Source organism: Juglans microcarpa x Juglans regia, chromosome 7D (assembly GCF_004785595.1).
Source record: "Juglans microcarpa x Juglans regia isolate MS1-56 chromosome 7D, Jm3101_v1.0, whole genome shotgun sequence".
Classification (NCBI taxonomy): domain Eukaryota; kingdom Viridiplantae; phylum Streptophyta; class Magnoliopsida; order Fagales; family Juglandaceae; genus Juglans; species Juglans microcarpa x Juglans regia.
The window spans coordinates 1,188,159-1,199,298 of NC_054606.1; the positions used below are offsets into that span (position 1 = coordinate 1,188,159).

Below are 11,140 nucleotides of genomic sequence, written 5' to 3' on the forward strand. Positions count from 1 at the left end.
GTGCTTTGACCAAACAACCCGTCACAAGTACATGGTTTAAAAGGTCAGAAACCCCCTCCACCGGGAAGAAGACCAACTTTCCAAATCTAGTCAGTCCATGGATCCGAAGCCCGTCTTCGAATCTCTCTGCCTCTGAGCACACGTCAAGGGTCACTCCTCTCCTTAGCATCCACGTCTGGTAATAAAATGCTTAGTGCAACATCATTTTCTTCAATGCTATTGCTCTTACACTCCATATCATCCTGAGTTTCCTCAACTCAGCGCTCGTTTACGTTTCAGGTTTTGTTTGTTTGTTCTTTGTTCATTTTTGGTGATTTCTGAAGCTTTCGTGGGTACCCATATGGACTCTTTCGGTAGAGCTTTCGCAATTTGCTTTCTCTCTTGTTTTTTTTTTTTTTCTCTACTTTGACGTCTCAATTTAGTTTGACTCGGAATTCGTTAATTTTTTTTATAGTTCGATTTTTATGTGAATTCATCTAATGAATTTTTGTTTAGTTGTATTTGATTCGAGTTTATGACCAATTTTCAGCAGCTCAATCGTCCCTTTCTATTTTTATTTATTTATTTTAAACATGGCATTTAATTTGACTTCCACATGTCTGTATATAGCTTTGGAAGCCTTTGAATTTTCTGGTTCTTTCCTAAACTACGGAGAACCGTTTTGTGTGACTGCATTTTTGTTTGCACTTAGTGGCGAATTTGGGGCATGTAATGGATCTTATAGGTTTGATAAGTCCTTTTCAACGTATTGATCTTTAATATAAACATTTCCATCATTTTGTTGTGAAATTTTATTTATAGATTCTATAGGAAGGGATGGTTTGATGATTTCAATTTGACGTTCTGTCCTCACTTTTGAGTAGATTACGGTTTTTATTGGTAATTCAAATCTACTGGAAGTTGAATTGGAGTAGGGATGGGTTAATAGGTCTATATTTGTATATTTTTGAATCTGACTGATGAAAATTTTGCTTGTTTCTGGTTCAAAATTATCTTTCCTCTAGATCAAACGTGAACCTATTATGCCTTAGTTTGCCATGCATCATATTAACCTCTGTCCTTGTTTTACTACAGGTTTCTTGCTGCTAAATATCGTTGGATTCTGTGGATTCATCATTTTGGAAATCGGGAAAAGTTTAATGGAATTGAGGGGTCTCGTTTTGAAGCTGTTTTGAATATGAAATTTGTGCTCTTATGAGCTAGGGATATTTGGGATTTTGATACTATTTTAACTAGTATGAGTGGAAGGAAAACCATGGGACGAGCTTCACCAATATTGCTGATAATATTGTCTCTTGGGGTTTTCTTTGCAACATATAATTTGTTAACAATGATATTTGACCATAGATCTTTAGGGAAATGGGCACCTGTTGATACGGATGGTGCATTATCATTTGACCCCATTATTGAGATGCCAGAGAATGTGAGGAAACCGAAGAATGCCAAGCTACTCTTCCATGTTGCATTAACAGCCACTGATGCTCCTTACAACAAATGGCAGTGTCGCATTATGTATTTCTGGTACAAGAAGCAGAAGGACTTGCCAAGATCGGAGATGGGAGGGTTCACTCGGATTTTGCATTCAGGAAATCCCGACAACTTGATGGATGAGATTCCTACTGTTGTGGTTGATCCTCTTCCTGCTGGAATGGATAGGGTGAGATTTCTTGCAATTCTATAATTTTCAGCTGCTTAATTTCTGATTTTGTTCTATAATTCCTGTCCTTTTTTTTTTGGGTTTGAAGATCTTTAGCCTACCTCCTGTCTATGTAAAACATATTTTTAGGAGTCACCTTCTTTTGTACATGTTTTGCACCATATTATGTTCTCATTAGCAAGCCTTTAGTATGGGGTATGTGTGATAATCATGGTGACCAGCTTTCTTGAATAATTTCTCTAATTCTAAAATATCTTAACATGAACTTAGTTGGAATAGCAGTGGTAATGATGTGTTGTTCTATGTGCCTATGGCAGTGGTAATGATGGAATAGGCTTAAACTTTTCAACCATGCTATTTAGTCCTATGTGCTCAAGTAAGTTGCCTGTATGTCATGACTTGTTCACGTGGCATTTTATGTAGTAATAGTATTGTTGGAGTTCTAACAACTTTTTAGCTTTTTAAATGATTTGTGTTTAAACTCCTTATTGACTTTGTTTGAACATTGCATTCCCTTCCATAACTACTGCAAACACCGAGCAACTAAGGATAGATTCACATATGAAGTATAAACCTTGCATCTCCATACATATAGTTTTGTTTATGTCCTTATAACCTACTGGTTGGAAAGTCTGCTTAAATATTCTTATCATCTCTCTGTTGATCAGATCTGTGGAGGTAATGAATTTATGTCTGATTGTGATTGTTTAAACATGACATTATTGACATAAGTTTCATATATGTCTCAGGGATACATTGTTTTAAATAGACCGTGGGCCTTTGTGCAATGGCTGGAAAAGGCTACAATAGAGGAAGAGTGAGTTCCGTAAATTTATGGATCTGAAATGAGGTTACATACCTGCATAAGGTTTAAAAGGCTGTTTGTCTACTATGGTGCAGATACATTTTGATGGCAGAGCCGGATCACATATTTGTAAAGCCACTACCAAATTTGGGACATGGCGGATATCCAGCTGCCTTTCCATTTTTCTACATTAAGCCAGATCAGCATGAGAAAATTATAAGGAAGTTCTATCCAGGCCCTGTGAAAAATGTTGATCCGATCGGCAATTCTCCTGTAATTATCAAGAAGGTAAAACTCTTTTTGCCTACTAAAATATGGGTCTGCCATGTAATAACACTAGCTTTTCCCAAGTTAATCTTGTATGGGATTGTTGATAATTTCCTTTCACCTATGGATTTTATTTTATTTACCCAGCGGTAAATGAATTTTCATTTGTGGATCAATTCATCTTGTTGTTCAGGATTTGTTGGAGAAGATTGCTCCTACATGGATGAATGTCTCTTTGAGAATGAAAGATGACCCGGAGACTGATAAAACTTTTGGATGGGTTTTGGAAATGTAAGCGTTGAATATAATTGTCTTTTGGTTGGGTTCACTTTGCAAAGTTGATAGCAGAAAGTTTTATTTCAATATGGACTTGTATAGCACTTCTGTTCCTTTGTTGAAGCCAGGTATGGCTATGCTGTGGCTTCTGCTTTGCACGGTGTGCAGCATATTCTTCGGAAAGACTTCATGCTGCAGGTATGTCTCTTTTTAGGAAATTTATTTGGATCACAGTTGATTTCCGGTTTTGCATGGATTTTCAGCAAGTTCCTGATACAACATTTATATATGCATATATTGAAGCTCTTCTTAGAAGCCTTCCCTTGTGTGATTTTTTCAGCCCCCTTGGGATTTGGAAATTGGAAAAAAGTTCATTATTCATTACACTTATGGGTGTGACTACAACTTGAAGGTATTACTTTCTCCCATTTTGCTCGGTCATGGTTACATGAGACCTATTACTTTTTCAATTTTTTATAAAAAGTTAAACTCACTTCAACCTACTTTATACTTTCAAATACATTTCAATAAGATCCACAAAATACTATTATTCAAGATCAACTTAAATAATCTAGATCACCTCAGCAGCTGTGTTATTTATTAGCTGAGACCCACTATTTTAATTTATACAAAGAACTATCTGAAATCTTGTTGTTCAGGGTGAGCTGACATATGGGAAAATCGGAGAGTGGCGATTTGACAAGAGGTCACATCTACGTGGACCTCCACCAAGGAACCTCTCCTTGCCCCCTCCGGGTGTCCCTGAAAGTGTGGTATGTCTATATTAGTTTAGTATTCGCTCAATTGAATCTTGCTAGGTAGCAGATTTCTCAGTCTAAGCTGCTGTCCTGCTTGCTCCATTATATCTGTCATCCATCCCGTAGTGTTTCTGACAATGCACTTTCACATGTTTGTGTGTTTGGTTCTTAAGCACATGCGGCAATAATGTTCATATATGAGCTCCTTCTCTTTTTCAATCCTCTGTGGTGACTGCCATTTTTTTTTTTCCCACGTCACTCCTTTATCTTACACTTTTGGCCATTTTTTCCTAACTTATTTAACTGTAGGAGAGGGGAGATGGCCACCACTGCTCAAAGTGGCACTTTTGCCACTGTTGATTTATTCCCCCCTTCCTTTCATTTGTAGCCTATGCTGGCTGAAAGTGCAATAATCACATAGATTGGAAGAAATTCTAGAACTTGAAGTGGATGTTGGGTGGTCACAGTAGAGGGTGGTGCACAACCAATAAAACAATTTTGGGAAACAGTTGGCCCATAGGCTATGGTTTATTAGGAGGATTGAGTGCCATACAGGTTGTTTAGCTGTCAAATACTGAGAGCTTGATTGGGACTAGTCTGTAATGCAATATGTAGAGATTGCTGGAACCAGTTGATATGTAAAAACACACACTCAACTAGGAAACTTCATCCTTGGGATTAGGAAATGTAGAGTATGTATTTGACAAGTCTATTTCCTATACTGTATTATGAATTCATGTACTTCTGCCTTTGTGTATGCAATTATGACTCCAGATAATTATTTGCACTTTGCTTTTTTCTTCTGACAGGTTACCCTTGTTAAGATGGTGAATGAAGCAACTGCAAACATTCCTAATTGGGATACACAGTAGATGTTTGGTACCCCCCATGGAACTCTGATTTTGAGAAAAAGGAAATTTTTTTTATCTCTTTGTAACCCCCCCCCCCCCCCCCCCCCCCCCCAATAAAAAAAAAAAAAAAAAAAAATCAGTGATGCATCACACAGACCCCATGTTAAATGTTCCCAAGTATGAACTATAAAGAAAATAAAGAAGATAGTTTTGCTGCTTTTCTTTGGATCTTGGGCAAATACAACCACTGTAGTCTGGAAATGGTTGACCTGATAGCACTATTGTTCCCCGCTATAATTAATTCAAAGAAAAGTGTTACATCTATAAATAGATTATGTAAAAATAATCTCATAAATTGACGTGATTTCATGTGATTTATTAAATTTATTTTATAATAAAAATAATTTTACGATCTAATAAATCACATAAAGTAATTTCAGTTTGTAGAATAATTTTTGTATAATCCTTTGTGATTAAATTATTTCTCTATTTCAAAATGGACTTCCTATCCAAATCACAAGTTAGGGAATGCAATTTTCTTAGAAACGACTCTTCAAACTGATCTAGATATGTCAGTAGGTCTAGATTGTTGAATGGAACACTCCCAGTATGGCTGGGTCAAAATCATTTGAATTTGTAGATGGGAAAAATGTTGTATTCCCACTTAAATACGAAAAAACAACTCTAAAAAAAAAAAAAAAAACCTCCTCGTTTTGGCTATCAAACTCGTAAAGTTAGAAAATGGTAGAAATTATGTCGAAAGTCGGGCAAAGGTATGTGCTTGATGGCCTTTTCACAGAGGATAAGATTAATCAAACCCATGACGTGATATGACGATGGGTGACACCAGGACCAGCAAGGCGTGGGTGAGCTTGTGAGTGTTTGTTGGCGTAAACTATGCAGTATTTTCATGAAAATTTTTATTTATTAATTATTATTCATCATTTCACACTCCACATCTTATAAAAAATATTTATGCATCATATAAAAAATACTCTTATATCTTATAAAAAATTATAATTGTGGAGTGTGATATAAACCGTTATTGATTTGTAAGAAAATTTTGTTTTCATAGATTGGTGTGATATGTTTTAAATAATTTTGTAAATTAAATATTTAATAAAGATTTATTTAGAACATTAGGCATCAACTAAGAATAATAGACAGAAAAATCATGCGCAATTTGTCCTTGGACAGACGGATTCATTGCCTGAAATGTTTTTGGTATCAATATACACAGCACATGGTATGAGTAGAGTCGAAGGTTAGACAGCAAACATTATATATTAGATTTATAACCACACAAAATAAAAAAAAAAATCTGGACAAGTACATGATACCTGCACAACAAGACTCATCCAAGACGTCACACATGATGCTACACGATAAACTCTTATCACTTCCAAGTAATATCTTCTATTCTCACACTTTGTTGATGATTTTGGACCATTGTATGTCTTTCTTTCTTTGTGCATGCGTACACAACAAAACTCGTACGAAACACACATGCTACACCCATCACTTTGGAGGAAAGGGTAGAGGTGGTCAGTGGGCCCACTACACTGGCCCCATCTTCCCCAGCCCCATCTTCCCTGCCCCCACATGGGCAGACAGGCTATCCCGCACGGCCCATATGGGACCCCGCATAGAAAAGAAAACTATTCTAGCCACAAATAGATTATATAAAATTAATTCTATAAACTAACGTGGTTTGATGTGATTCGTCAAATTGTAAAGTTATTTTTATTTTAAAGTAGATCTAACGTGGATCAGATGAAGCTATATCAATTTGTGATATTACTTTTGTATAATTCTTTTGTAGATCATAGTGCTTTTATATATAAAACCTCTTTCTATTTGCATACTTTCTTCAAGATTTTTTGGATCAAAGTGCTTTTGCCTGAATCTAAACTTTGTTTCCGCACAAGTACGTAACAACTACAACTGCCTTAATTTTACCACTTTTTTCAAAAACTTAAGTTTTCTCCAAGCGGTCTATTTACTGTGTAAAGGGAAAAAAATATAATAGTCCATAAATTGGCCCAGCCCATCAAGATATCACTAGAGATAAAAAAAGAGGACAAGAGAGATATAAGGGCTGCAAATGTCAAAGGGAAAATGGAGACGAGAGAGATATTAGGATTGTAAAGTGTCAGAGGATTAGGGAGAGAAGGTAAAGGGTTACCGCAAGGGAGATTTGCCAACTTCCTTTTATGTATAGTGAGATATGAGGATCCATGAGTGATTGTAAACAGATATATTGTACTGGAAACTTCCCTTCCCAAACTCTCATGGACGTAGGCATATTGTTGAACCACATAAATCTTGGTATCATCTCTTTTTACTTTCACAACACTTATTTTTCATTCACCGTCATCGATGCATGAACCGCCACCATGTAGTCGAATCGAAACACTGCTAGGGGCTCCGAAAAATTCACATCGTGGCACTGCCTGCATGGATTTGCCTAAGCCCACGAAACACAACATCAACAGTGGCGCCGAAAGAGAGACAAGAAAAATATTAGGGCTGTAAAGCGTCAGAGGATTAGGGGGAGAATGCAAAGGGTTCACACAAGGGAGATTTGCCAACTCAAGGCAGGCTAACATGTACAGTAGGAGGTCATGCAAGATTATAAAAGAGGATGCCCAGACAACATTAAAGGAAACTTTTGGACTACTGAACTAATGAAATAGAGAGAACGACGAGAAAGAGACGAACGGATAAAGAAGGATTTTTGACAGATAGGAAGAGCTTCAACCTTCTTTGTACAGTGAGATATGCGGATCCATGAGTGATTGTAAACAAATATATTATACTGAAAACTTCTCTCCCCAAATCCTCGTGAACGTAGGCATATTGCTGAACCACGTAAATCTTGGTGTACAGGAACACTTATTTTCCATTCACTGCCATGGACGTATGAACCGTCACCGTACAGTTGTACTAGAACACTACCGGGGGCTCTAAAAAATTCACATCGCGACACTGCCTGCGTGGATTTGCCTAGACCCGTGAAACACGACATCAACAATGACACCGTCTGTGGGATCTCTGTTGTCTCATAATCAGCGTGTCCTTTGTAGGCCGACAACAACACACTCTTAGAGCTTGCAATGTGAAGAAAAACAAACTGAAGTGATGGAAGGAAGAGCAGACAAACAGGCTGTGATAACACAGAAAATGAACGCAATAAAGGTGGAAGAATAATGATTTTTTCCAGTGTACCAAATAAATTTCGAATAAAGAATGGAGCTTCCTCTAGATAAGTATTCTCAGCTTTCTTGAATTTTTACATTTATAAAAAAGGAGGCAAGTGAATCTTTACATGCCCAGGTGGAGAGCCGAGCTCCATTGCGCTCAGTTCATTCTAATGAACTGTGCAGCGATTAAGCACCTAGTAAAACCGAATGCATAAAGATCACGCTGTCCGGACGTTACAAGTTGAATACTATGCACTTAAAGTGCACAGTAACACACAAACACTCTTCAAACCTACACAATATTCAGATAAAGCATTATGCACTTAAGTGCACAGTGAATGAGCATGCATGTTCAATGCATGTGTAAATAGTGCCCACAAGCTAGGCCCATGTGCATTGTGCGAGTGCAAGGGTCCCAGCTTCCTATGTGCCTGGAGCTCGCGGCGCCACACTGCGAGCCCAGTCACCTACTGGCGGTCATCTCTTGGACCGCTGGCAGACACTGGCTCCAAAGCCACTACCACCACCAAAATGGTCGTCAACAGTGCTCTCGTGCGCACGGAGAGCAAGCTGAAGCCCAGCCACGACATGATGGGAGAGGGGGGGCTAGCGCCCACCATGTGGCTCACCGGCCCCGTCTGTCTCTGTTGGAGCATCACCAACAACACTTCAACCCTAGAAATGACCCCAGCGGAAACACACCACACGCACAACCTTATGGTGCTATGCAGTAGCCCAACTACTACGCGACGGGAGAGGTGGCCGGCGCCCACCATGTGGTGTGCCGGTGTCGTTTGTCTCCTCTGAGCCGATCATTGACCGGCCACTCCCTTAGGGCAGGGTTCCACATGAACCACATCCAGTAATGCCATAGAAACAGCTCGACCTCAACTTCGGCACAACCTGCTTGGAAGTTAGTAGCTTAGAAACAACAGACATGGATTCCCTCAACTCGACATGCATGAATTCTCGCTCGAAAACTCACCTGAACGTGAAGCATCAACTCAGATCCTTCAGCTCGGAAATCATTACTCATGAAAAGCACCTACTCAAAAACCGCTGCACGAAGAGAACCTGCACGGGAATTCCCAGCAGCCCACCAGTTCGAAACAAAACCACCTGCTCAGGGCTCACTGGTTGGAAGTTATATGCATATGCCCCTCAGCTAGGTCCCTCAACTTGCTCAGCTCCTACACGGGTCCCCCAGCTCAAGGCAACCACATAAACGAACTAATCAGTTCGGCAAATACATGCATGGATTCCCTCAGCACTACATGCACAGATTCTTGCTCGGAAACTCACTTGCATGTGAAGCACCTACTCGTATGTTACCTACTCGTATTTCCCTCAACTCAGAAATCATCGCATGGCTACATCAATCATATACTAGAGGAAATTGCACAACTTGTGCATTAAGTTACATAAATGACGTCTGCCATGTACGAGAAGCCCATGGTGGACCAAACCAATCGCACAAACAAAATTGATAAAATTGCACAAATTTGCATGAGACTTTATTGTTCTGCTCGGCTCAATTTTTCTGCTCGAATTAATTTTTATGCTCAGCTCAGTTTTTCTGCTCGGCTCGGTTTTGCTACCTTGCTTGGCCCTGATCGGCTGCTCTACTCTACTATTCTGCTTTGCTCTGCTCCGCCAGCTGACTCTCCCTAAAGGGCACTCCTAGCGGTTTATCTTTCTTAAAAATTATGTGAATTTTATTTTACTAATGCAATTATTTTTTGTGATGTGGAAATCAACGAAATCTCCATCCGCGAAATCTCCATCAGCGAAATCTCCATCAGCAAAGTCTCCATCAAACGAAATCTCCATCAAACAAAACCGAGTCACTAGACTCTCGAGAGCACCACGCTCGTGCTATATGCAGTTGAGTCCATCTCCCAATAACTGAGGAAATAGAAGCGAAAAGAAGCTAAGGAAATAAGAGCGAAAAGAAGCTGAGGAAATAGAAGCGAAAAGAAACTGAGAAAATATGAGCAAAAAGAAATTGAGGAAATAGGAATACAACAAATTTTCTTTATAATTTCTAATCCCAAAATGGTGCTAAAAATTAGCAGGCTTATGTGAAGGGAAAAAATGCACTAACCTATAAATTAGGCCCAACTCATCAAGATATCACTAGGGGACAAAAGAGGGGGACAATAGAGATATAAGGACTGCAAATGTCATAGGAAAGAGGGAGACAAGAGAGATATTAGAGCTGTAAAGTGTTAAAAGATTAGGGGGAGAAGGCAAATGGTTCATGCAAGAGAGATAACCCTTTGCCAGCTCAAGGCAGGCTGGCATGTATAGTAGGGGTCAGGCAAGCCTATAAAAGATGATACCCAGACAACATTAAAGGGGACTTCTGGACTACTGAACTAATGAAATATAGAGAATGACAAGGAAGAGACGAACGGTTAAAGAGAGATTTTTTACAGATAGGAAGAGCTCCAACCTTCTCTGTAAAGTGAAATATGAGGATCCATGAATGATTGTAAACATATATATTATACTGGAGACTTCTCTCCCGAAACCGTCGTAGACGTAAACATATAATTGCCGAACTACGTAAATCTTGATGTTATCTCTTTTTACTTTCACAATACTTATTTTTATTCACCGTCATAGACGTACGAATCACCACTGTACAATCACACTGAAATACTGCCGAGGGCTCTAAAAAATTTACATCACGGCACTGTCTACATGGATTTGTCCATGTAGGTCCGTGAAACAAGATATCAACATAGTGCATGCATGAGGCCATTTGCTTTGCATGATCTGCATTTAATTAAGCCACCTTCTACTCAGCTCACTGTTTCCAGAATTCCGTTTCCAGGTTCCATCACAAAGGTCTGTGCTCGCCTTGCTGTAGATCTCACTGCCACAGTCCAAATCCAAAAATAAAACCCTATATCAAGACAAAAGGGGAGGGGATATTTTATGGGAAAAGCTTATTTGCAGCCAACGTTTAACCGTCCTAGTTGGTCTCAATTTTTTTTTATTTAATAATTAAAAAAATGATTTTAAGTGTACACGTGCTCCATGCAATGTGCTTAATAATGCTAACAAAATCTCATATATTAAGGAATTGGCTATTATAAAAAGAGTATTGTTACGTTCACCGAAAATGCATTCCGAATAAATATCCTGAATAAGTTATTTTACTTTTTTATTATTATTTATTTTTTCATGTATTTTTTTAATCATTATAAATATTTTTTAAAAAAATAAAAAATTTACAATATTATTAAAAAACATTTTCTTAATTATTAAGTTTAAAAAAAAAAGTTATTTGAGACACAAAATGGGGATCTATTTTC

At 38.4% G+C, this 11,140-nt stretch overlaps 1 protein-coding gene across 2 annotated transcripts; it reads left to right on the forward strand.

The window, feature by feature from the left end:
- Window positions 1–4,750, forward strand: LOC121239823 (hydroxyproline O-arabinosyltransferase RDN2). Of its 2 annotated transcripts, none has more exons than XM_041137155.1 (9): window positions 1–279; window positions 1,075–1,657; window positions 2,407–2,474; window positions 2,558–2,750; window positions 2,923–3,020; window positions 3,134–3,203; window positions 3,346–3,417; window positions 3,665–3,778; window positions 4,573–4,750. In XM_041137155.1, exons 2-9 carry the CDS (start codon window positions 1,238–1,240, stop codon window positions 4,633–4,635), a joined length of 1,098 nt encoding a protein of 365 aa, XP_040993089.1. In that variant the 5' UTR covers window positions 1–279; window positions 1,075–1,237; the 3' UTR covers window positions 4,636–4,750. The 2 variants fall into 2 exon arrangements, with proteins under 2 accessions (XP_040993089.1, XP_040993088.1); XM_041137154.1 differs by having other exon boundaries at window positions 1–178.
- The last annotated feature ends 6,390 nt before the right edge of the window (window positions 4,751–11,140 follow it).

Bases quoted from the DNA above. Each gene is read 5' to 3' on its own strand.
- LOC121239823 (XM_041137155.1), top strand. From the start codon at position 1,238: ATGAGTGGAAGGAAAACCATGGGACGAGCTTCACCAATATTGCTGATA. The intron at 2,751-2,922 runs GTAAAACTCTTT...CTTGTTGTTCAG, and splicing joins CTCCTGTAATTATCAAGAAG to GATTTGTTGGAGAAGATTGC. The intron at 3,779-4,572 runs GTATGTCTATAT...TTCTTCTGACAG, and splicing joins CGGGTGTCCCTGAAAGTGTG to GTTACCCTTGTTAAGATGGT.